Source organism: Prinia subflava, chromosome 2, assembly GCF_021018805.1.
Source record: "Prinia subflava isolate CZ2003 ecotype Zambia chromosome 2, Cam_Psub_1.2, whole genome shotgun sequence".
Classification (NCBI taxonomy): domain Eukaryota; kingdom Metazoa; phylum Chordata; class Aves; order Passeriformes; family Cisticolidae; genus Prinia; species Prinia subflava.
In genome coordinates, this window is record NC_086248.1 from 94,695,187 (window position 1) to 94,722,141 (window position 26,955).

A 26,955-nucleotide genomic window follows, 5' to 3' on the forward strand; every position below is an offset into this window, starting at 1 on the left:
TGATTTCTTCAAGACTTGCTGAGGTAAGGAGTGAGAGGGCCAGGAGAAGGCTTGAGGTAGTAGAGACTCAGGATCATGTTACACAGATTGGGTCCTTGTGCTAAATAAGATGTTAAACTCGAGAGTCTAAGACCTCAGACACTGGAGGCTGAACAAGTTCTTGATTAACAGATGGTGGAAGACTGTACATTTCATTTACTGTTATAAAGCAGTGGCTTCTAACCTCTTGCAGCATGTAAACCTCCAGTGTTTCACCTCTGTAAGTAATCTAGCAGATGAGCGCTCTTTCTTTATTATTCTTCTTCAGACTTTTAGCAATGGCTGATACTTCTTAGATAAAGCATTGTTTTCAAAAGCATCTTTTCAATTGCTTTTCTGTCTTAAGGAACACGCTAAAAATGAAATTCCAGTCAAACTGAATACCTTCAACATGAAAGATCCTTGTGTTTGTGTAATGCGCCATCCCTTGAAATGACTTATTTTTGTTGAATCCATGTGTGTAACCTGTTGAATACAAAAGTTTTAAATGAATTAGGGCACTTAGATCAAGCTTTTAGATGTGAACTCATGAGCACAAGAAGTTTCCAAGAGGCACTTTAGAAGGTTATTTTAGGAATACTCATAAAAAGCATTATTTCTTCACAGTGCCACAGTTGGTTCAATAGCCCATTCTTTCCTGCCAGTGCATAAACTTTTGGAGCATCATTTTACAACATTTTCTTAGTGTTTCTTCACTCTCTTTTCAGTAAATGTGGTGGTGTTAATTGTGAATTGCCAACCAGGATCAAACTTACATAGAGGTTTTCATAGCACTAGGATTTCTTACAGACATAGTGTCCTCAGAAGTAGCTGAATAATTAATAGAAAGTGTTCACTTACGACATAAACTGGTTACACTTCTTATCAGAAACTTCATCCCGTAATTAAGAAATGGTTAAATATAAAACCTGCTGATGTTAACAGTTCTTTAAGTTATGTGTTGTAGGCGTGTGTGATCATAAGTAGAAGGTAACAGGGGGTTGTTTGCCACAGTTCTAAAATCTCACTTACTTAAAGATTCCACTAGCCATTTATGAGCCCTTTATAAAATGCATTGTGAATATAATCGTGGCGATTGTGACTTAAAAACCGTGGCTATTCAGTAACTCTCTTGCTTTGAACTTGGCTTTTCTATCCTGATAAAGGAGGACATTCTCAATTGTTCAGAACAGAAAAGCTTTCAAGTGTTGCTTGATTCAAGCAACAAGATAGTGAAAACCTTTCCTGAGTATGTGGATTTTGCATTGACTTTCACGTTGAGTGCAGTTTATCTCAAGAGGATTTTCTTTGGTTTCTAAGTGATAAAAAAAATAAAAAAATAAATTGCAAGTTTTGTGGGCAGTGAAGCAGCCTTTTTCTTAGGGTGCCCTATGTTCAGGGACAAGAGCTGGCCTGTGTCCATTTCAGGAAGGGTGCCTGAGGTCAGGCACTGAATGAAAACTCACTGGAGAGCCGAGTCCCTGAGCTGTTGGTAATTGAGCCTTTGACAAACCTGCCCATAGCACCTTCCCAGACACACCTCGCAGGGCTGCTTGGAGGGGAAGGGCAATCAAACACACACTGTCAGTCTTTCCACCACGGGGTACTCTGCATCCTCGCTTATAACCCCAAGGAGCTTCCAAAGAGGTTCACGTTGCGCAGCACTGCAGTAGTGCTGCAACAGGGTAGTTTTGTACAAAAGGTAACAACAGTGGTTTTGTATAGGGTGGTTTTTTAGAGGAGTGAAATACTTGACAGTACCTGCTGAAATGCAGTGCATCCTTGTGAAAGAAATGCTCATTAACTAAGAAAAGACTTCATAAAATTGTGAAGCATTTCTTCATGATTAACAGAAAAAGACTGAAGATTTTCAGAACCTTCAGGCAAGATCCTCAGTTTAGGGATGCATTACTGAGCCAAAACAATGTATTCGAACCAAGTATAAATACACTTCCAGTGTGAACATTGATAAAATTGGGAGGATGATATCTTGATATTCTTGTGGATTGTGTTAGAAAGGGACTGGTCAGGCCTTGCAAGATGGTGAACATCTTTCTGATGTTGTAGCACTGCATCGAGCAGGTCAGGCCAGGATTGCCAGTGCCACTGCTGTTCTCTCCATCTGCTATGTTTTGCCTTTTTTTTTTTAACTGCTGGAGTTCTTTTATTTTAAATTTTAGTGTCATTGCCTGGAATTGAAGAAGCGGCATGTATTTTAATGTGAAGAAGATAGTTCAAGTAAGAAGGGAAATGCGTGTCTTTCTGTATCAGTATTGTGCCTCCCAGACACAGGCGGTTGTCTTCGATTCTCATTCACTTCAGCTGCTGCTGAAGCACATTGCTGGACTATCTGTCTCATGATCAATTAATTGCTTTTAAGTTCATAGGACTGCAGTGATGAGCTTGTGGACTCAGGTTCTTTATTGAGACACTACTGGGTCTGATGCACGTTTACAGCCAGTTTGTAGGCATTTTTGCACTCTGATTTAAGTGTTGATAGGGTGGATGTTCACATGACACTGGGATTTGTGAGAGGAGCCATTTCATCTGTCAGTCTATATCCATGATGGAGAAGTTTAGAGACTGGTCCATAGAGCCCAGCTAAAACCAGGGGAGGAGGTTACTTTAGTTGTAATCCCATCTAAAAGATCATTGATTCAGGAGAAGCAAATAATGAACATCTTTGTCACTCTGCAGAGGTGGCCTGTTCAAGATCCAGCTCTAAAATACTCTGGATATGGGTCAAAATTACTAATACAGAAATGGATCTTTCTATTCTAATTCTAGATGGAGTCAACAAGATCAAACCATCATCTGTCTGGAAAGAAGTAGTTTCATCAGCCATTCAGGAATACTGTATTCATTGGTTTCAGTAGCCAGGCATAGAAAATGGGTTTAAAAATGTGTAAGGCTGAGAGGCAAAGACTTCACTAACTTGGTGAGTGCAGTACAAAAGCTTGGTACTGCATGAGGTCTGGTTTGATTGTGAGTTTGGTTTTGTTTCATGAGGTAGTATGAAACATTGCATTGTTTTCTGTAAGCTTTCTAGGATGTTCTTGATCACATCTTGCTTAAAAACCATTAGGAAAAAAACATTTCTGAAGCTGTGTTAGCTTATTGGAACTTTTCAGCTGTGCAGACTGCATAGGCAGCTTGTGAAGAAGTCAGGATGCTCAGGATGCCAGACCCAGAGCTATTTGTTTTTTGTAGTTGCAGAATATGATTTATATATGGCATTACTGGCTGGCCCATCTTTGAAGTTGCTGCCAATTAATCTTGCTATACACGTAACTTTCTTAAAACTTAACAGCACAATCTGGGTGCACAGAATAACTTGAGTTACATGGTTTTAATTTGTTGAATAAACTCCAGTGGATGCTCTGTTAGGAATCCAGTATTTACAGATATCATTTGTGTGTTACTTAATGAGGTATAATCCAAATCATCACCATGCAGTTCAGAAATAGAAGGCAACAGCTGTAATACTGAGAAAGAGATGCAGGTCATGAGTTCAAACCTTGAGATTAAAGGGATGACTTTTACCCTACTGTCTTTACTTTGTCATGCTTGCTATAAGTAGATGTCAAGGCCCTCTGGTTTATAAACCACTGAGCTTATATTTCTCTGTCTTATTTTAATTATTTTTATTTTTAGTTAGTGAATCTGATCATTTTCCTCTGCTGATATTTAAGTCTTACTGACTTAAGTGGAAACAGGATTTCCTGTGGTGATTAAAACCACAGGTGCTAGGATTAAGGAAGGCCTCTTTTTCAGTGGCATATAGACTAAAACTGGAATGATACATAGAAGATTAGTGTGGCATCCTCAAGGCTGACAAGCAGATTTTGGAAAGCACATGAGGGGATCAAACTCAGGGAGGTGCAACCATTGGGAAACTTCTCTGGCAAAGTTTTTATGGAGACTTGAATCTTAACTGATTCCAAGCTGGAAATCAGCTGTTGGAAGCAGAAACTTCTTTGGATGCGGCACTGATGTGTGCAGCCTTTATGGGAAATGTGTATGTTTTTAGGATATGGGGTTTAGGCTATTGATGCTTCCCTAGATCCCTAATGTCTGGCTGTACTCTGTGGAGACAGGGTGCAACTTTGCTGGAGAGAAGCTATTTTAGGAGTTATAAAATCCCAGCCATGTAAAATATGAAGAATAACGTAGCACTGAAATACAGACTAATGGCGATGTTCTTTCTGTTCCCTTTTCCCTTTTATCCATAAGAATTTTTTTTCCCCTTCAGATTTTAGTCATTCTGGCTTGAGGTGTCCTGTCTACAGTTCCAGAGTTGTTGTTGTTTTGGGGGTTTTTTTGGTGGTCTTTGTTAACAGATTTTTTAGGGCTAATTCCATTCTAGATGTCTTTTTTTAGGGTGCAGTTTTAAACACAGACTGTACACTGCTGTGTGGACATTACAGCTTTGTGTTCTTACTTGATGGTGGGAGATGATGCCATTCCGTAAGTCCTCAGAGATGACACCCACCAGAATGGCTTTTTGGATCAGATCCTGTTGACTACTCTTGTGACTGTTTGCACTGAAATTATTAAATCTGTTTGTAGGAACAAGAACTTTTTTTCATGTATATAGTTATGTATATATGAATATATATTTTTATAAATACACAAAAACGTGTGTATAAATATATATTAAAAGTCCTTATTCCTGTTTTTATATATATATATATTTGTTCTATATATATTTAAAAGAAGTTCTGGTTCATACAAATAAGTTATCTCTTTTTATATATATTGGAAGCACACCTTTGATTTGCAAGTTGCCAAGTAAGTTACACATGTATATATGGGTAGCAGTCTTGCGTGTCAAACAGCGTGTTCTATAAAATAGCCTTTATCTTCTGGAACATGAGTGCTGCAGGAATGGGCTGTGGTTGTGTGAAATGCAATCCTGGGGCAGTGGGGCTGCTTGTGTTAGTAAGGTCAGCAGGGTTTGCTCTCAAATTCATCCAGGCGTTACAGCACACACTAATGAAATGTGCAGCACAGAGGTATGGACTTCTACTTCACTAAGGATAATAAACAGTAAAATCTAAGGGTTTATTATAGTATATATTACAATTTTCCATTATTTGTCATCTCCTCTTTGCCTCACCTTTATTAGGTGCCGCCTTGGCTCTCCGAGTTGAACCTTTATACGTGTAGTTTTATAAAAAGGAGAATTCAAAAGGTTTTTTTCCCTAGCACCCTGCATCAGAATGACTGAGATTCTACACGACCACAGTTATGGCTGCAGATTTCTGTGCGTGCCACAAAGAATTAATTGTGCAATCATCCTACACCCGTCATCAGTGTGAGAATTTACAAAAGTCACCTCTTAACTTTTAAAAGTTATTCGTCTTCCAACAATGTTCTTTAGTTTATGAAATGTGACCAGCCACCTTATTTAATGACCTGGTCGTCAGCAGTTTTAGAAAGATTATTGCCTTTGTATTTTGCACAGTGCATTTGCGTATAACCAAAACAATCTAAAAAGAAACCACAAATTGTAAAATCCTGACCACGTAATTTTTAACTTAATAGGAAACATGAAACCTTTACATTTAGTGAAGTAACTTTCCAGGTGTCTCTGTTTTTCTAATAAACAGTTAGTGTTTATTAAAAAAAAATTAATATGTAAAAAAGACAGTATTGTATTGAATTAAAAGTGCCAAAACAGATAAGTTCTGTTCTTTCCCCATATGCACGCTAAGGGCCCATTCCCGGTTTTTGACTTACAAAGCTTCCACTGACAGCAGCCCCACAGGACAAGGCCATTTCACAGAGGCACAAGGAAGAGATAAATGTAAGCTGAGTTAACCTTCGGTGCCTGATAATCTCAGCAGCTTTTGAAACTAACAGGGAGTCGTCAATAAAAGCTATTGTGGAATGAATAAAAACTAAAAAGCTTTGCAAGATAAAATACAAAGCCATAATTGGGATAATAGTCATGAAAACTAACAGTAGAAAGTAGAAGAATTACCGGTGTAAAAGGTCATGTTATAATTGAATTCTGTGATATAAAACTTTATCCAGCTTTGTCGAGCACCTGCAGTTTGGTTCTACCATTTCTGACGATTCTGATTGTCTCTTCCATGTGCTCCTCACTTTAGCAGGGTGAAAATGACACCTCTTTGAGTCTAGTTTGCAGGACTTCGGTGGCAAAAAAAGCCTCCTTAAATGTGCAAGGGGGAGATTTTAGAACTAAGACCAGATCTATCATGATGTGTATGTTCCAGGTATTTTCCATGTAGATTACATAATGGAAAGTCGATGTTTATGAATGTGGATGTGTATTTGAATGATTTGGCTAGCAGGTAGATGTCCCTTCCTGGAGCAAACTGAAGCAGCTCAGGCATGTGTGGTGGGCTTCTGCAGCTGCTGGGGATTTAGTCCAAGTGGCCAGGGCTTTTGGAATGGAGTTTGCATGCCTGGGAAGTTCTGCAAGGCAAAAACATCACCATGGTGACATCGGGACTCCAGTTTTGTTGCAGTCATAAGGCAAAATGGAGACATGCACCTGGGTAAGCCTGACACCCCATGTCACTCTAAAAGGGTCAGAAGAGAAGCAAAGGGTTTTTCTCAGATGAGAACAAACCCAAGATTTATCTTTATTTTTTTTTCTAGATGGTCTAAAAGGCACTGAGGAATCATTGCGAAATCGGAAGTAATCCCAGCAACTTTCAGAATCTAGCTGGACTGGTTTGCTGTCAGCCTGGCTGGATCTCTGGCAGCTTACACGGGGGGATTCTCTGGAGTTTGGACCTCCTGCAGCTCTGTGGGCAGCGTGGCCAGCTGGGCACTGAACACGTGGGGGCTGGTGGCCTCCAGCAGGACATCCCTAAGGCTTCAGCGTTTGTGAGAGACACTGCAAAGTTTGGGTTGGTTGGGGTTTTGTTTTTTCCCCCTATTTCCCCCCACCAATAATAAACTTTCAAGGATCAAAATGCTTTGTAATCTGGTGTGCTGTGTCTGCAGAGGGATCCTGAGAGATGAGGGTAGGTTCCCTGCCTGAGGAGAGTGTCCAGCACTGTCCCAATCACTGCTCTGAAGCCCTCGAGGTGAGTGGCACTCAGAGCCAAGTGTTACAGGGCCAGAGCTGCTGTATAAGGAATTCCTTCATGGTTTCAGCTGTAGCTTTTGGAGGAAATAATTTAATAACCCTTTTCTTTGGAAGTATTTGTGGTTGAGGTACCTTGTGTAACAGAGCTGATTCCTCAGCTGGCTAGCAGCAGAGCTGTGAGATGTAACAGCTCGAGGAACTGTCCCCTTGGTTTTGTACAGGTGTGCTGCAGAAGTGAAACCAGCTGAGTCTACATGTTGAGCTTGCTTGTTTATTTGAGTAATTTTGGAAACGTTGCCATTCCTGATACTGCAGCTGTGTTTTTGAGGTCAGTAGGAGCAGGACATTGACAAGTACAGCAGTAAAAGAGTGATGTCGTGGCAGAGAGGTTTAATCTGGCCTTGCAGGAATTCATGGATTTAAGTGGATTTAACTCTTGCATCATGAGGATGCAATCTTGGTTGCGTGTAGGGTTGTACATACCCACACAAGAATGAAGTTTATGTTTAGAGTCTGTGTGTACACATACCTATCAAAAACACATTTTTGTAGCTCCTCCATCCCTCTGAGAACGTCATCGGTGCTGGTACCCACAGCAGTCCGAGGTGAGCTGCTCGTGTTGGCTCGAGATTCCCCTGCAGCAGAGCCCTGCCAAGGCAAACAGCGTGTGGCAGCTCCGTGCTGCTGGGTGCCTCCATCAGCCCAGCACACAGCCACAGCTGCTCACAGGAAGCACTTCTCCTCGCTGGGAAGGGAAGACTCACGTTTAATTTGGGGACCGGTGTTCTCCAGCTTCGGAAAACACTTGAAAATTTTGCAGAAAGAAGATGGTTCCTGAGGTGTGGTCAGCTGGAGGAAGCCTTCAGTGGTGCTTGGCTGGTTTGTGTCTTACATGATTCTCAGTGTGCTTCCAGGTCCCAGTCATGCTACCTCCTTTCTCTTGTGTGTGTTTACCTGTAATACCACTAGCAATGCAATGGCTGAGCTGTTCTTGGGAACACTCGTGGCCTTTCTAGTACCTCTTCTACATCTTTCTTCATCTCTGAAAATAGAGGTTTTTCAAAAACAGCCTTGCCCCACTAAGGATGATGTTATTGGAAAGTTCTGGCAAGTAAAACCTGTGATAACTTAATTCAGAAGGGAATGTAGAGCTAAAATGGGTGAGAGTAAAGAAAAAGGCTACTTGATCACTTTTTAAAGTTAATGTACAGTGGTGATAAATGAACTGCAAAGGGAAAGCTTTATGGCATTAAGTTGAGGGATGCCTAGTAGACTGTGGAGTGATTTCCCTGGGGCAGAGTAGGGTATGGATGGAGCCTGTGATGTTTGTTGTGGCCAGAAGAGGCAGCGGAAAAATTGAATTACAGGCATAGCCAAAGCATTTGGGGCTTGAGAGTTTCTGTCAAGTGCAGATGAGGATGTATTTGCACGCTTCTGACAGGAGAGGAGACCTCGGCGAAGGAGCAAATCCTGCTCATCTGTTGTCTCTCCCTCCTTGGCCGGTAGTACCGATTACCAAGGTATCCGCGGAACAGCGAGAATTGCCCAAAACACACTTGGAAGTGAAACTGAGGGGCAGTGCGGAGGAGCGTTCTGTGACAGAGCAGCGGGCAGAGCTGCCCCGCAGCCTTCACCGGGACCGCGTCCGAGCGGAGTCCAAGAGGCGTGTTATTCTTCCTCTAACGCCGGAGCGCTATGTGGCCCAACTACTTTAATAATAGGTGCAAGAAGCACTAAAGCCTTTATTTAAAAAAAGAAGTAAAATAAAAGCCTGGCAGGACTTGCTTTTTCTTCTCGGCTGCGGGCTGCCTCCCCTCTCCTCGCCGCGGGGCGAGGCACCTCGGCAGCGGCCGGGCTGCGGCCAGTCCCCGGCGGGTGGCGCGGAGGGGAATAAATAGCCGGGCGGCGGCGCGGAGCCCTCCGCTCCCGCAGCCCCTCCACGTCACTTCGCAGCGAGCCGAGCACGTGGGGCGGGGAGATCGTATAAATCTCCCTCTCCCTGCGCGGCCGTGATGTTATCTGCTGGCACCCGTCCCCTCCGCGCAGGGCGAGCCGAGGGGCCGGGGGCGGCAGGCGGGGGGCGCCGGGCGGAGCGCTAGAGCGGCCGGGGCCGGGGCCAGCCCCAGCGCCGCGGGGGAGGCCGGCGGGCGGGGAGAGCGGCGCTGCGCTGCGGCCAGCCCCGGGCGGCCGGCTCCGCGCCTGCGACCCGCGGGAGGCTGCCGGAGCGCGGCGGCGCTGCCTGCCTGACTGCGGCGCGGGCTTGGCGTTTCGGAAGGAGGAGGAAGAGGAGGGAGCTGGGAAGAGCTGCGCGGCGCGCAGCGGCCCGGGCGGGGGTGGGTCGGTGCATGCGGCGCGGGGCGCACGCAGCAGCCTGCGGGACGCGGCCGGACGGGCCATCGCCGCTGGCCGCGGGCGCCGGGCGCCGCCGCGGGGCCGGGGCCGCCTGCCGCTGCCGCTGCGCCGTGCCCGGGCCGGGCGCGGGGGCCGGGGCTCGGCGGCGCCGGGCGCACACGTGCGCGGCTCTCGGTGCCCGCGCCGCCGCGGGGGCTGAGCGCCGCCGGGCGCGGGGCGGTGCCGCTGCCCGCCGGGAGCCGTCGGGCGCCGCGGGCGCACGGCGGGGCTCAGCGCCGCGCCGGCACCCTCTCTCTGCCGGCTGCGGCAGCGCCCCGTGATACCCATCACTGCGCCTTCTCGCCCTCCTTCTTTTTTTTTTTCTTTTTTGGTTTTGGTTTTTTGCCTTCCCCTTTTCCTCCCTCCCCTTCAGATTTTTGTTTTACAGCGCGCTGAGAGCAGCCTCTCTGCCATTCGCTTGATTTGCAGGTTTGTTGTATCTATTTGGGGGCCTTTTTCCTCCTCCTTTTTTGCTGTCCGGCTCACTCCACCCCCGAATTTTATTTAGTTGTAGCAACTTGCTTTTTCTTCTTTTATTTTTTTTTTTCTTTTTTCATTATTATTATTACTGGTGTTTTTTCACTGGCGCCTCCCGTGCGTTTTCCGATTGCGAGCCGCCCTCTCAGCCCGGTTTTTTAAGAGCATTTTGTCTGCAGATCTCCTCTTTGTTTGCACAGATCCCCTTTTTATTTTTTGAATTTTTTCCTTGTTGTCGTTCGCTGTTAAAGTCGCCTTTTTTTTTTTTTTTTTCCTTTTTTTTGGTGTGGGGGGGCGCTGTATTTAAACCCTTAAAATGCACTGCTATCTGCTGAGCGTGCTCCTCACCGTGGATCTGGCCACCGTGGCTCTCAGCCTGTCTACCTGCAGCACCCTCGACATGGATCAGTTCATGCGCAAGAGGATCGAGGCGATCCGGGGCCAGATCTTGAGCAAGCTGAAGCTCACCAGCCCCCCGGACGAGTACCCCGAGCCCGAGGAGGTGCCCCCGGAGGTCATCTCCATCTACAACAGCACCAGGGACCTGCTGCAGGAAAAAGCCAACCACAGAGCCGCCACTTGCGAGAGGGAGAGGAGCGACGAGGAGTACTATGCCAAAGAAGTTTACAAAATAGACATGCAGCCTTTTTACCCCGAAAGTAAGTCCTCTCTGTTTGTGCATGTGTGCGTAATTTCGGCCCCGAGGCTTTAGCGGTGCGCAGCACCTTTAAACAGCACCCCCAAGCCTCGAAATCTGCCGCCTGTGCTCGGCTCGCTTGTCATCCTCAGCATCGCTTAGGCGGAGGCTTCTAGGGTTTAATTTAGGTGACGGGGCATACATATGACTCGGGGGTGGGGGGTCACCTGTTGCCCCGGGCTCCCGAGGTTTCCAGAGCCCTTTAAAGTCTCGCAGGAATGCCTCAGGGTGCCTGTGCTGCCACCAGCACGTACCTGAGCAGAGCTGCCCCCTCTCGGGATCCCACTCCCTCCCCAGCACCGCGTTCAGCGCCCCGGCAGCACCGGGTACAGCCTCCAGAAAAAGCCAATATCTTTCCACTGCTCTTGTTTCCCTTGGAGTGTCTGGAACGGGCAGGTTTCCATCTCTCCATAACTGAAAAGAAAAGGAGGTCTTTAAAAAACAGAGAGGAAAAAAAAAAAAAAAAAAAAAGTCGCCAGCTCGTCTTGTCTGTGTCCCTCTAGAACATTGTCCCGCAGACTGCCGTTCACATTGGTGCTCAGAGAGGACAGAGACGTCCTCCCTCCTCTTCCCACTTTAACTAGCCTCCCCTTTCGGCTCGTGGGCACTTTTCATTTCAGGTACAGAAAAACTTTTCCCTTCTGGGTAGCCTCGGTTCTTGGAACCTGTCTCAGCCCGTCTGCATTTTGCTGTTTTTAACGACCTTCTGGTGATCCATGCCACGTTTTGCAGGAAAAAAAAAAAAAGAAAGAAAAAGAAAAAAGAGGGTACAAATGCTCTGTGCTGACCAAATCCACTTAGAGTGATTAATAATCTCATAACGACGTGCCTTTTTGTTTTGGTAGTGAGGCTTAAGTGCATAGAAAAAAAAAAAAAAGAAAGAAAAAGCACCGCTCTGCTTTAAAAGAATCTAGATCATCATCATACTGAGGAAAGTGAAATACCAGAAGCAGAAAATAACTTCACCGTTCACATAACCAAGCCCTAGTCCCTAGTCATTTCATTTAGCTCGCTTCCCTCCCCCACCACTTGATGCCCTATATACTTGCTGTCTGTTTCTCAAAAGCACATAGCTCTTGCTTAAATAGATAATTCAGCCATCTTGGTAACTTTATCCTAGAGTTTCTAATTGCATTTTCCCCTTATTTATTTTTAGTTTAGCAAGTTGTAGCTTTGGGCTTGCTCCGTCTTGCATGGGATAGTCCTAGGATGCCAGCCAAGGTATCTGAACCCCACGCTCCGTGCAGCTGCCTCCCTTTCTTCCTTTAGTCTTAAATGACAACATCAGGTACAGGACATCCTGGCAGTCAGAGCCATTTTATTATTGTAATTATGGCACCATCCTTAATAGCCATGATAAATACACTCCTCCCTTATTACCCTTGGGGAAGAAATATTTTCCTTTTTTAAAAAAACCCCGCATATTTGGAGCCAAGTGGGTATGAGCAGGGTGGTTCAGTATAATTCATAGCCGTAGCAAGAACACAGAAGTCGTGCTTGTTTTCCACGTTGTTGTACTGCATTATTTTGCTGGTGGTTTTGGTAGAAGTCAGCCCTTCCTTCTGAGACCTATTAGATGATACCCAGGGCAGAGCAGCACCTATGGGCAAGGGTTGGAGTAGTTGAAGACCTACAGCATTGCCTTGGCTTGGGGAGTTGACCCTGTAGCAGACAGTCTCTGAGAATTGCAAAGTGCATCTGTCCTGAGTACATCTGCCCTCTCTCCTTGCTTCAGCAAATTACAAAGAACCAATAGTCCAAAATGCAGCTGTGTACTTCCCAGAAAATGAAAATATCTGTGGTGTGTGACTTGGATGGTATTGACAAAAGGGACCTATTTTTAACACGTTGTCAGGGGCCAGATTTGGTCTGAAGTATCGATAGAGGCTTTGGAGGAGCAAAGGAGATTGCAGGTATCTACCAACAGAGTGCATCAGACGTTTGGGATCCGAGGGCCAGCTAGCAGCACATCCAGCACTACTGTGCGAGGGCTGTCCCAACATCAGAGTAAGTAGGTTAACTGTTTTTCCACTGCTCTCTAGTTATGCTGGATGGAGAGAACCTTTCCAAAAAAGACACTAAGGAAGAAATCACTCCACCATATTTTAAAGGAAGAAATTGAAAGCGCAGCTCTGGCGGCCACAGGCACTTTCTCCAAGGCATTTCAGAGTGGATTTTTTAACTCTGCAGTGTCTGCTATGTTGGAGAGAGGCAGGAGGGAGAAGGGAATCAGTGTGAACGCACTGCAGGTCAAAAGCTGCTGGAAGGCAGGCATGGGAAAGATCAGTGGTTCAGTTTTTACCACAAGTTGTTAGCGTTCTGTAACTGACTACAACCCAAGTATTACAAATATGCTCTAATTATACTCATAGTCAGCAATATATCACTGCAGATCGCTGATAGGTCTTGGTGGGGCATTTTGTAAAGTTCAGACTAAATATTTTTAGCAATGAGGAGATTTAAAAGGAAAACTATAAGAGATATTGTATATACCCTAAGGCATATTTTGTCTTAAATATTATCCTTGGCCAACTGTACTGTATAAATACAGTAAATATGAATAGAACTGGCAAGATGCCAATCTCCTGGGATGAATTTTAGTCAAGAAGGTATTTATGGGATATAAATAATACTGTGTCAACATTTAAAGAAGGGATCTGATTAGTTTTGAAATTATTCATATTAATCTTTTCACATGCTGTTAATTTAAGGCTCAAACTAAAGTTGTGCTAAGGTTTACTGATAGTTTGCACTGAGGAAGCAAGGGGGCATCTGGCTTGAGAGTCCACTTGAGGTGAAGGACACATCGGGATATAGGTGGAAACCCAGCGAGTCAGGGGCTGCCTGACCCAAAAGCAACAGATGCAAAAGAAGTGTCAGAAAAAAATACTACATAGACTTTTTGGAAAAAACAGAAAGCTTTTGTCTGCCAGGCATGCCTTGTGCTCAGGACAGTATGCATCTGTATGGGTCTGAATCTCTCCTAAGTCCTGATGGCAGTCAGAATTTGAGGCTTTTCAGAGCAGCTTAAAGAGGAAGGTTGGATGTGGTGTTCTCTGAGCACGACATCAGAGTGTTCTTGGGACTTTTGTGCCTAGGCAAAGTTACCTGAGTAAATGCTTTAAAACTGGTTAGTGTGAATGTTGGATCACATTGGAAGTTTATTACTTACCCGTTTCTTCACTGAGTATCTAGGGCCTGATGATTAATGTAGGTGATGATTGCCATTGCACTGAGAGTAAACAGAAATTTAATGTCAACACAATTAAGGATTGTGAATTGTAATGCTAATGAATAACGGGCATACTTAAGAAAAACAGGCAACATGTGTATCTGGAGGAAAGCCCTGTTCTGTCATCTTCATTCAAAGCAATTTTTACCACAGCCAGTGAACTGGTTTGTAGTGATAGCTTAAGGCCAGTGCAGGTAAATTTTTAAGTTTTCTGCATTCTTGAAGATAGGTTTACAGGTATTCATTTGCCTAAGAAAGCACAGTTCTTCTGGGTTTGGGCCTGGTTTTTCATGAGTTTTAGGCTGAGTATGAAGGAGCCTCCATGGGTTCCATTCTGCCCCGGTGGCTAGGATTAGTCTTCTCAGGAGGTCTGAATATTGCTTTACATAGGCCATCATCATTGTGCTGAATATTTGCCCCATGAAAGACAACATTATAAGCTAGCAGGGCACAATGATATGCATCTACTTTATCAACAAGGACTCATTTTACCAGCAGTTACACATATGTGTGTTCCTTGTCTTCAGGGTAGCAGAGCTGCTCCTGCAGACAGCTCCCAGCACTGACTGCATCATTGCCACAACGTGCAACAGCTCACCTGTGTGTGCATTTAGCACAACACAGAGTCTAATCTTTCGGGTTTTCCCGTGTTATTAATGATATGGAAACAGACTCAGGAGGGACAACTTATTTTAGAACTTTCTAGCTGTGCTGGACCTATGGCTGTGCTCTGGAGCACTCGTCTTGTAGGGGGACGTGTTTGCCAGGCATACTCTCTGTGTTACAGAGAGCACCTGAAGCAATATGAAGGCTTTCCCAAGGAGAGTCATGGGGAGAACAGTTCCTTATTCCTTAAGGAATAACACATCATGCATTTGTAGGTGGAAAACCCCAGGAAATTGCAAATGGCTTTAGAAAAGCACAGGGTAATTTTCTGGACAGTAGTCCTCTACATACTGAGAGGGATAATAAAATAACATGCTCTGGTGCACTAATGAAGGGCAGCACCACATGTGCTTCCTGCCTGGCTTCTGAATCACCAGCCACTTTTACTGTAAGCAGGGTGCCAAGCTGGGAAGCAGCAGGGAAGGTCCAAGAGCCAGTCTGGAATGACACATGGTCCTTGAGTTTCTTCCAGAGGATGAAGCCTACAGAAAAGCTAAATACCCATGACCCCCCTCTTTAACACTACGTGGTCAGATGAGCTATAAGACAGGGCTATATTCTCAAGTTCTTTCCATAACCCTCCTGGAATTTCTCTCTTGTGCCTGTTTTAAAGAGGTACTTTTCACTGTAGTTTGGTGAATGAGAAGATTTGACAGAATCATGGAATTATTCAGGTTGGAAAAGACTTTTAACATAATCTGAGTACAACTGTTAAGTTCACCTTGAAGCCTTGTCCCTATGTGCCACATCTATACTTTTAAATACCTCCAGGGGTGGTGACTCAACCACTGCCCTGGGCAGCCTGTTCCCTGCTTAAAAGCCCTTTTGGTGAATATGCAGCAGTGCCCCTGCTGGTCCCCACCCTCCAGCCATTGACAGTGTGAATGTTTTATATCCCAGAGACCTTTCTGGAAACGTGCCCTTGTCTTCTGCTCCTGGGTGGAGATGTGCAGGGAGCACCTAGAGCTTGTGCTGCTCTTGCTGGCTCTGCTTGCAGGACTAGTGTGTGTAGGTGATTGAGTGAGGAAAGCAGAGCATCATCTTTGTTAGATGCTGGTTTCAGCCTTACTCCTCTTTGGTACTACTCTGCAGGAGAACTAGGATGGCTGGGTTACTTCGAAGTTACTACCTCCAGCATTTTGCTGTCAGCTTGAGATTGCTGTCTCAGCACCAGAACTGAGCAAAAGGATGAATGAGAGACCTGGCTGTCATTCTCAGTGAACTTCTTCAGCACAGCCCTGAAGCACACACGGAGCTGCACACACATGAGCAGACTCATTAGCATTAAGGCTCTGAGTATGCCTAATTAGCTTCCTGAGTTGGGGCCTGGTTTATGGTGCATTTGCAAGGATGAACAAAGCCAGAGAGTTTGAATCCCTCTTACTGTGTTGAAATCTGTCATTTGGGCATGGGAGCCCAGTGAGGAGGAAATGCTTTACAACACGTTTCAGAGAGGAAAGAAGAAACTCTTCAGTGATCCTGAAGAAGGCTGACCCTGTTGGGCAGCTGGCTTCCTTTGCCTTTGCACTGATGTGCTAGACTGCTCCTGTATTACAGATAAAGAGAGGAACCCCAGGGTATGGTGACAAAACGAGTCATGAGTGAAGACACACAAATGTTTTCGTTCCTGTTGTGAAACCACATGCAGCACGTTTTCAAGCAGGCAGTTTTTAGCTTGAGGATGATGCGCTCCCCAGGTATTGTTTAATGTAATAATGTGTTACGGATGTTTCTGCTGGTTTGTTTGGATTAAAAGGATTGGTTTGGATTGTTTAGGGAAAGCTTGCACCCTGCCTTCCACCACAGGCTGCTGCTTGCTTCCCCTTCAGTCTGTGCTGTGGGTAGGCAGTGCCTAGCTCCAGCATCACTGTCAGCTGGCTTCCTGTAGTAGTCAATCTGAAGCAGCAATGTTTCTTCTTAAAACATCTCCCCAGTGCTTGTCCTTGCTGTCTGTGCTAAGTGATTGCAGCTGGGCACCCGACTGTACAAGACATACAGCTGCAAGGTACAGAGGAGAAACTCAAAGATTTGTCTGTAACAAGACAATAAAATGTTGGGGAAAAAAGCTCTAAATGTTGTGTTTTATCTCCTTCCAGTGTGACCAGTTGTGTTTGGATTTATGAATTACTCATGAGGCTGTTCACTGCTGTGGTTCTCTTAGCTCGAATGGCACAGGACTGGCTTTGCAGAAATGAAGGGCCAGACCTGGCTTTGTTAGACCTGTCTGGTCTTTATAGTTTTTTACGTGTGCTTGGTGCTCTGCAAGTTGGTCCACAGTAGAGAAGTTGCTTCTTTAGGTAAAATGTCATTCTTCAAAACAACCAGGTTTTCCAAAGGGAACATGGCAGTTCATGCCACTGGGAAAGCTTCTGGCTCCTTGTGTTGGAGGTTTTCTTGGATGAGTTTGCAGAGACTGCTCGCTCACTGTGAAGAGACAGGCTCTGCTGAAATACATCTTGTGGTGTTTTGGGCTCTCTGGCATCTGTGTTTGGTTTCCAGGAGATGCTGGGCCTCACAGGCACCCCTGCAGCAGATTTGTGGCAGAGAGTGTGGAGACAATCTTCAGAACATCTCTCTCTCTTGTTCAGGCTTTAATTTGGACAGTGAGTGAGGAGTGCTTCTCATTTCAGGTGTGATGCTCACTGACTTATTCAGGCTCTTCGTTGTAGAGCTGAGCTTTTCCCCTCTGAATCCCCCTTAGGGAGGGAGCCTCTTTTTGTTGTTATATAATACTTAGTACAGTGCTGACTTCAGGTTATTAAAAACAACTGTATAAATTATAAAACATAAGTTGACCCTGCTTTGAGCTGGAGGTTGGACTTCCAACATGAATTAACCTGTAACCCTTGTAATACTGCATTTTAATACAAGGAAAACAATGCATTATATTTCAGCTTCCACAGGGTGGTCTTGATTCGAGCATCACCACGTTTCTAAAGATGTGCTGTTTTCTGCCAGTCTTGGATTTGTCCCTCTGCTGTAGCTTTCTTGCACCAAAGTGTTCCTGTTCTTCTCTCCCTCTACACACGGTTTTATTTTCCTTTTCTTGCTTGAACGTTGCTTTTCAAACAAGCACGGTAAGTTGCATGAAAATAGACTACTGTATTGGACTTCAGCAAAAGCTGTGGCATAGTTGTAGGCAAACTGAGGAGGGGCGGGGAAGGAAAATGTTGTGATACTGACCTTTCACTTGGCTTGTTTGGCTCCTTCCCATCGTATCTAACCCACACTGCGCTGACAAATACCGCATCTGTCTTGACAGGCAAGTTCACAAATAACCATTCATTCATAACTTGGAGCTGCTGTAAGGCTCCTTATGGATTGCTTAATCTGACAGTTGTGCGTTTGAGCAGAGGCTTTGAAGCGAGGACTTTGTGGCATGACCGTGAGTTCAGGCTGACTTGGTGAGAGCGGGGAGGGAGGTCTCGCGTGAAAGGGGACACTGTCCTGGGCGCGTGGCGTGTGAGCTGCGTGCGCACACGCGCGCCTGCGCCCCCGAGTATCGAAACGTAGCTGTTGTTGCCAAGGCCCAAATTGGAGTGTTCTGGGAAAGATAATTTAATTTTTAGCTTCTGGATTCATTTCAGTGATGGTAATTTCAACACTTCCTGGGGAGAGTCTATCGGTGGTTATGTGCATCAAATGCAGCAGTAAATCTGTCATTCTTTCCATTTCAGTTTTTCAGGCTTACAACTTCGTTATTTTTCCCTGTTTGGCTGGTGTTAGTATCCAATGTTTTCCCTGGCTTCATCTCTTTTAAACCCCTGCTTTGAATTTTAAAAGGCAAGCTAAGCCTGTTGAAGTTCTTTCTCTTGCTTGTTTTTGTTTACTTACAGCATTTGCAATTCAGCAGCTAGCTCAGCTGAAATAGTGAGGGTAATATATCTTTACCATAGTGATGATTGAAAGATAGGAATCAGAACATGTTGGTTTTCATTCCTTGGGGTGGAAAAAAAGAGCAGTCCACAAAATCATCCCCCAACCCTGTGAACTTTGTACTCACAAGGCTGAAAAATTAATAGGTGTTAGCAGCACTGACTCTTTTGAAGTGGTCAGAGAGCACCTCACAATCACATATTTGATGAAGTCTTCCACATAATAATACTTACTAACCCTGAGCCCACAGTTGTGTTTACAGCTGATCTCCAGTACCCCAAATCAGTGCCCTCCTGAGGGTCACTACCTGTCAAAGCAGAAAGCTTGGCATTTTCAGCATTCAGGGTTCCAACAAGAGAGCAGTCCTTGCTAATTTGAATGGGCATTGTCCAGTATGTATAAAATTACTTCTTCTGGACTTTGGGCAAACAGTCATAAAGACCTCTAGGACGGCCAAGAGGTACACTTGGAAGGACACCTGCAAAACTCTATATCTTCCAAACAGCTTGTAAAAACAATCCTGCAAATTTAGCCTCTTCTGATGCAGCAGTGAGTTGAAACAATGGGACAGGTGGTGATCAGGGCATGGTGTTCACCATAGCCTGGGGCAGGCTGTTGCTCCTTGTCCCCTCTCTGCTTGGTCTCATGGGTGGCCCAGACTTGCAAAGCTGAGAGACCTCTCTGCTCTTGCTGACTCTGGAGGGACAGTTCTGGCCTTTGCATCACAGTTCCTGGCCTTTGTGCTTTGAGGCTTTGGTGCAGGATTGATCCAGCTGACTGGAGCATAGTTAAACAGAGCACTTAGTGAATGCCTAGTAAGCAAGATATGTGGATGCCAAGGTTGAGGTCCACTGGCAGTTCACTTCTGCCTTCAAGTGCTTGCAGGGGATATAAGGGTTATTTGCCTTCAGGGCAAATGATATATAAATATAAATGATATATTGTATTCTCCAACACGATGGGACATTGTAAGCAGCATGGAGATGTGTTGAATCTCTGCAGATCACTGATGTTCTAGTTCTGACCCAATCTCCAAGAGATCCAACCCAGTTTTCTTGGCTGTTGCAGCTGGCTCTGGGCCTCCCTGGCAGAGCAAGGGCTTGCATGTCTTGTGCCAGTCACTGCTTTATGCTCAGATTTTGCTCGATGCACGCTTTGGAAGTGGAGCAGCCACATTTCAACACTGAGGTTTGCTGAAAGATGTCTGTACGTTTCGCTCGTTGTGCTCGTCGCGTGTTTATCCAGCCTGCGATGGCAGGCTGCTGCAGCAGACACACATCTCCGGGTCTGACTGGGAAACAAGTTCCAGCTTTCTTGAAAATCAATCTGCTGTTCTGATCTGGTGGTGTGATAGGAACTGAGGGGCTCCCTGCCAGGATACACAGTTTGCAAAGCAAGGGAGCTAAGTGAGCAGCTTTGGCCCAGTTTGGATGGACTCGGAAAAAATTGTTGGGGGCCAGACCTTTCTCTCCTTCTTTGAATGTGGATTCCCCCCTTCCAGCTTGCATTTCTCCCTGATGCTAGGAGCCATGTGTTTGGAAGTTTCATACTCCCCTTGGTAATCAGGGAAGAAAAGAGTCCCAGAAGAATCTAGAAAAATAAATCTTTATGAAGGTGGCCATAGTCTGAATTACAACAATATATGTCTGAAGGAACTTGCCTTCTTCCAAGCTGCAGTCTTCTTCCCATTATTTACCACACTTTATTGGGAAGCCTGATTTTCTCTGGCTGGAAGTGTGTTTCTTGAGGTGGAGTCTGGAAAGGAATCTGCCTCATGCACACTTGCTACCACTGGGCCAGCTATACACGTGATACAGTCAAACCTTTCCATTTTTCTGCCTTTTGAGATTATGTTTCCCAGATTAAGGACCCAGATCCAAGGCCTGCTGAAAATGCTGGGAGTCTTCCCACTGGCTGCAGAAGTCTTTGGCCAGGTATTAAATGTCATTCTTTTGTTTCAGGGAGTGGCCACATCTCCAGTATATATTGGGGTGCATTACTGTGATGCGGTGCTTTCCCCTTTATTGAGTTTGCACTGGAGACATTCTTCTGCCTGAGACCCTGAAAAACAAAGACCACGTTTGAAAATAAACACCTTAGCTTTATATCTGATGGATTCATTTGTTGGCAGATGTCATCTGGGATCAGCATATGGTGGCAATATGGCAAGAACTGCAGAATGCAGAGAAGGAGGAGTGAGTTAAAGCCCTGTGCTCCTTAGGTATTCCACATCTTCCCCTGTCTAAAATAAATGACCATCTGACTGCAAAGGTCTTGGCAAATAAACATGCCATAATATATCTTTATCATCCTCCCTACAGTGAGTTTTTGTCTAGAAGTTCATCACTCCACATCCAGAGGCTTCTTAGAAACATGTGCAAAATCAGACCTCAGCGCCCAGAGCAGGGAAGAGTCTAAAGGCTTTGACTAAGAATGTGGCAAATCTCTGTGCAGTGGACTGTAAAGCAAGGTCAGGGCTAAGCCAACAAGGTGTTTTTATGTTATCAATAAAATCTTAAAAGTCAGTTCTGCATAGAGCTGGAGCCAGGAGGACCATTTCTGAAAGTCAGTTTGCTGCATGATTTATGCTGAGTTTACAAGCTGGAAAGCCAAGAAGTTTGGGAACAGGAGCTGTGCTTACAGCATGAAGGTGCATGTGGTTTTACATAAAGCCTCTCTGACTTGATGTGTCTCTAAGCTCACAAAATAATGAGTTGAGGTACATTTTTTTTGCATGAATGAAGAGCTGGAGCAATTTAATTTGAGTCAGTAAAATCACTCCAGATTTTTTTGTGTGATGTTGAAACTGGATTCTGTGCAGGGATTGTCAAGGCAAGCAGAACAGTCATGATGGCCAGGGCTTTAAGCAGCACCTGAAGAAGTGGTTTCTTTGTAGCCTTTGAGGATCCCAGCCTTTTGTTCAGATGAGGACTGAGTTAAATCTGCTGTAAGAAGTGTCCTGAATGCTGTTTTGTATCATATTTGTACTACTGCTGTATGTTTCTCAAAGCCTGAAAGGACTCAACATCCACTACAGGTTGTTGGGGTTTTGTGTGTTTGCTTTTTTTATTGAAAAAAACAAAGCAAAAAGCTTGATTTATATTCTGTCTATGTGGTACTTCCTGTGTCCTGGTGGGATGAGATTTCATTTGATTACGGATATAAAACCAAATGGTTTGGTTCTTGTTTAATATATGGCTCTATTTTAATGTCACAGGATATAAAGTGCCTTAATGTAGGGACAGCCAGACCTGCAGGCAGCTTTCTGATTGAGCCTCTGTGTTGCCTGGTAGCTGAAGGAGATGCTCATCTCAGCAAGGATGAGATGTTCTTCTCAGGGTGTGACGTTTCCAGGTCTGTTCACACTCACAGCTAACCAGCAGTTGGTATCATATGTTAGAAAGGGTGAGACTGGTATTGCTCTAGGAAGCTTTGAGTTATGATAGAATGGACAGGTTAAAAAAGCTGGAAGCCCTCATTATGGCCTTATGTTCTCTCTACCTGCATATCCCAAGCCATTGAGTTTTGAATTAATTCCTTTTTGAATGGGAATTCACAGCACAGTTGGTAAATTATTCCAGTGATTAATTACAGGGACTCAAAATGGTATCTTTGTGGTTTAAGTTGTTTAGGTTCAAGTTCTAGCATTTGAATCTGGTTTGAACCTTCACTTGCTATGTTGAAGACTGTCAGATCTGTGGGCTTTCTGTAGGTACCCATAGGAAATGGAAGTTTTGGAGAGGGGAAGAGATCCGGCTAAGATGAAGCTGGCATGGCTGCTGGAAGACCCTGCAGTAAGCAGCCAGGAGCTTGGCATGGGCTGCTTTATCCAATTTCAGTGTCTTTCAGATCTGCAGACTGTGATCGAGCCACTTCTGCATGAAGTTAAGTGGGCTGTAATCCATGAGATACTTCCTAACCTTTCCAGTTATTCTCATGGTTCCCCTCTGAAGCTCCTCTGCTTTGTTCATGTTCTGCTGAGACTGTGGACAGCAGTCTTGGACACCGTACTTCAGGAGTGGCTGTGCCATGATCAAGCTACATGCATGTTGCAAACTCCTTTAATTCAATACTACACAGTTCATGCAGCTAACTTTGGCAGTAACTTTGCCAGGAGCTCTGTAAGGAGAAGTTAAAACTCATGCTTGGATAATTATCCACCAGGGTCTCTGCTGAGTTCTTTTCAGAGGTGCTGACTATCAGATGGAGTCTCCTACTTTGTAAGTATGGTCCAGTTTCTCTGTCCTACAGCTGTATTTCCATACTGAAAAACATGTACATCTTGATAACTCAGGATTCAAGTCACTCTATTTTTGGTGCATCTTCTTCATTATTTAACACATCCATATCATTATTGAATCTGCAGTTGATCAGTAATGGTTTCCTTCCAGATGATAGATAAAAAATATTAGATAGTAGAGTACAGTAAAATGGGACCTTGTAGAATTTTGTATGAACAATTATGTTCTGCCTCATATCTTTAAGGTATTTTTTGGGATTTACTGAAAGCTAGTTTGAATAATTTACGTTCTTCCCTGGACAGCTCTTTAAAAAGTCCTTATGCAAGTTATCCAGTCTTATTTGTTTTACAGTGTTGTTTTAAGACCTTCTGAGTTGTTGCTGGAATCAAAAAAAAAATTGTTAATCTTATATTTTCCTGGCTTTTTTATCTACAGAAGTATATTTCATACTTCTCTACTACTGCTTCAACAGTTTTTATGTAATGGAGGAATATCACTGGTAAGCTTCCTTAGTACTTAAGTAAATCTCATCTCTAAGTTTCTTGGCCATGGAGCTGGTCTGCCTATTTGTTTTCTTCTCGTCTGTTATCTCCAGTTCTTATTTTCTGATGTTATAGTAGTTCTCAGCCCCTATTAGTGTTAGTTTTAGGGGTTTTGGTAATATATAGTTGCATTTTTTAACTTCATGTTCTTAGAGTGGCATTCTTATGATTTCATTATGGTTCACAGAGAGTTTTCTAACCTGAGTGATCTTATTTGTTGATTGTGTATCATTTCTACTTGTCCAGCAAGCTAATTGTCAGTCCATTATCCTGTCCAGTTTTCTCTGTAAACCCTTCTGTCCAGTTGGTTCAGTTCATCATTGTATCATCTTTGTATGACTGTCTCCTTCATAATACTAAACCCATGTGTTCAGTTCTTTAGGACTTCCTGATTTTGTGCAGAACCCAAGGTAGTATCTTCTACCTGAGCTTCGAATCTTGCCTTTGAATCTTGTCAAGCACCTCACTTCCATCTTAAAAATAAATCAGCACTTACATCGGGCTCTCTGAAGTGGCGTACTTGTTGAAGTGCCAGCAACCTATAATCAGGGTTCTGTGGAGACCAGCTCATTGGAGAGCCACCGTATTTCCTCAGGAGCCAGGCATAAGGACGTGATCTGGTGGAGTTTGGTGGTTTGGTGGTCCTCGTGCTGGTGGAAGCGGTGCCACCCGCGGCTCCAGGCTGGGGTGATGTGGTGATGGGTTATCTGGGGCTCCTGCCACTGGCAGCTCTTCCCTCGGGGAAGCAAGGGGCCAGACACTCCAGCTGTGAGGTTCGTTCTCTTGCCAGAAACCATAATTTTGGAAGGCAAATAATATTTTTGGGTTTCTTTTCCATGTTCAATAGCACTAGACATGGGAGACCTCCAAGTCACTGACTCAGTTGGTGACTCCATGTGCAAAGTAGTTAGTGGATGTGTTCTTCCTACCCCACCCTGAGGTCTGAGCCCTTAACCCTCACTTGTGTTAAAAATAGTCTAGAGGGCATGAAGGATCACAAGTCATCCTAGTAACTGCAACTTAGTAACAGGACCTTGGCATGAGGCTTATCTGTACTTAAATAATGGGAGTTGATACGCTCATTAGCACTAAATTGGAGCCAACTCTAGCAAGTATCTTCATGGAGCAATCTGGGCTTTTTTTCTTTACAAGTTACTGTGTCAAAGAGAGTGACCAGTTACTCTGCATTGATCCTCTCTGTGTTAGCCATGGTTCCATGGTAGCAGGATTTGTGGCCGGCTGAGCATGAGACTCTCTCTGCAGACGAGTTTCTCCAGGTTTTGTTACAGTTCTGTCCTGTCTGTGCTGCAGCTTCTAATCCCTCCATGTCCGTCTCTATAGCCATTTGTGGGCTCAGTGAGCAGACATTTCCCATGCAGTACATGAAGCATTTTAGGCATCTTCAGAAGTGGCCTGGGAGCTTCCTGGGCCAGCTGCAGTGAAGAAGCAGAGGAAGGAGTTGGAAGCTGAGCACCTTTGCATGGGCAGGCAGGTGTGTGTTCTCTGCATGCAGGCAGCAAGTGGCACTTCCAGTGGCTGCAGAGATTTCCTGGGAGAGGCTTAAAATCTCTGTGCTTTTCTGTTCCTGATTTGTGCTGCACCAGGGTGTAAATCATCTTAATTGTAATTACTATTACAAAGCAGGAAAGATTGAACAATGTTAATGTGGTTTAAAACTTTCACTTCCCTCTGTCTCTAGCATTCATCTGTTGTCTGCCGTCTTTATCTTAATCATTTAAAGATGTGTTGCCTCTTCTTTGAGTCTGTGAATCTTGACTTCTCTGCAATGAAAAAAAAAAACCCAATGTGGTTTTCTTTTGCTTTTCCTTCTTCATTATACTTTGCGTACTTCCGCTCTCTGCAAGGCACTCCTGAAACTCCCTGGCCACTGCTGGATCTTCCAGTTAGAACAGCTAACCAGTGAGGCTCGCTTGTATAGGAAAAAGCTATAGAGGAGGAAAATGCAGCTTGCTTTTGTAAACAGCAATAGATTAAAAATGCTAATAAGGGAAGATGGGTGCTCCCACGTCTGATCACCATCACTGCTAACCTAGTGTGAGTCCCCTTTTTGTATAATCATCCACATGTGTTTCTTCTGATAAGTCTATGGTTTACCCTATTCCATTTTATTTAGCATATTTATGTTTGGATGTGCTGGAATGTCCTGATTCCCCCTTTTTTTTTTTTTTTCCTTTTCCAAATTTCTTGGTATGTTTGGATTTGTGGGTTTGCTTTTGGGAGCCCTGAGTGTTACAGAGTACATGAGCTCTGTTGCTGAGGTGAAGGCTTGGGCAGGAGGAGTGCATTGCATTCTGGCTGTGGACTCCTGCAGACAGGTTTCTGTCAGCAGCACTGCAAATGCTTTACTTCTTGGAGTATTTTCTGAAGTGAAATGTTGCAGGTTTCCTGGTAAAATCTAATTAAATTTAATTCCTTGGTCTTCATTGCTGGGACCTTTATCAGAAATACACAAGCAAGAAGGCTTCTCTTTTAAGCCTCTGGGAAGAAAGTTTGGAAGTATCTATCCCCTTTTATGGTTTCATCACAGACATGTTTCAGAAGAGGTCCCAGTGTGAAAATGACTCCCATGGAGAAGTCTTTCTTTTATTTGCCTCCAAGTCTGACTCGCCTAAATCTGTAACTGTTTGCTTGCCTTCTTCCTAAGGCACTTCAGTGATAGCTGGAGATGCCATGGATTCTCATGCCACCTTTTAAAGTGATGAATTCCTCTGTATCTGTACTGGTGTGGCTTTTTACCATGAACCTTAAGTGAATTCAGCAAACAGTGAGAGGTTCGTGGCTTGGCTTGAGGTCACAACTGACCTACCACTGGTGACAAAGCTCCTCACCTGAGGAGCTGATTCCTGCACTTGCACCTACAGTGATGTGAAATCTTTAAGCTGTACGAAACCTCAGCGTTGTGGGGAAACTGCTCATGCCCTCATGTGTTTTCAAAGGTGGAAGAAACAATTTGTTCGAGGCTTTGTTTTATCCACTTTTGTGAAAATCTGGTTGTGGTGGGGTGAGCTTTGCAGACTTCTGGTTTGGATTGTTGTAATTCATGATCCTGCAGTTGGATGCAGAAACTGCTGGTGGCTGACTTGACAAAAAACAGCCAATGCCATCTAGAGCAAATACATCTTGTGTGCTGTGCAAATGCAGTTTGCTCTGCTGAAATCTCTCTGGTAGAAATTGGTGTACCTGACTGGAATTTGGAAACCCCGGGAGAGCTTGGGGTCCTTCTGCCTTAGAGATTTTGGTAACCTCAAGTATATACAAAAATATCCCTTTTAATTTTAGCATTATGAAGCAGTGGTCTTGTTTTTGGATACTGACAGCTAAGCAGGTGGGCATGAGCACCCTTAGTTCAAGGGCATTGGCAGCTATTCTGTGTTGTTTGTAACCTTCTCATTGCTTTTGACAAGGAGCTTTAAACTGTTATTGATGCCACCAAATGAAAAAAAAATCTATGTGAAAGCAGTCTTGTTCTTCTATGCCGGAAAAATTGAAAAACAGAGAAAGAAGTTCACTATGGATATTACTTTTTTTTTTCCCTTTGGTGTTATTGAGAGGTGCTAAGTAAAACATCTATGGGTAGGAACGGGAGGCTGTGACTGCCCGTGTTCAGTGAGTCAGGGCTCTCCACAGCTCCTGTAACAGAGATCCTTTTCTTTGCTCCCATTCTGGTCCTTCTGGTGCATCAGCCAACTTTCACCCCATATTGCAGCTGCTGACAGAGAGGTTTTCTG

General features: G+C 44.4%; 1 protein-coding gene across 2 annotated transcripts in view; it reads left to right on the forward strand.

Annotated features, from left to right (window-relative positions):
- Positions 1–9,611: 9,611 nt before the first annotated feature.
- TGFB2 (transforming growth factor beta 2) overlaps positions 9,612–26,955 on the forward strand; it is a 59,443-nt gene continuing 42,099 nt past the window's right edge. The window contains exon 1 of one of the 2 annotated variants that reach the window (XM_063391061.1): positions 9,612–10,611. In XM_063391061.1, the coding sequence (XP_063247131.1) occupies positions 10,269–10,611 (343 nt within the window). In that variant the 5' untranslated portion in view covers positions 9,612–10,268. The remainder of the gene's footprint in view (positions 10,612–26,955) is intronic. The other variant, XM_063391060.1, reaches the window with a different exon arrangement.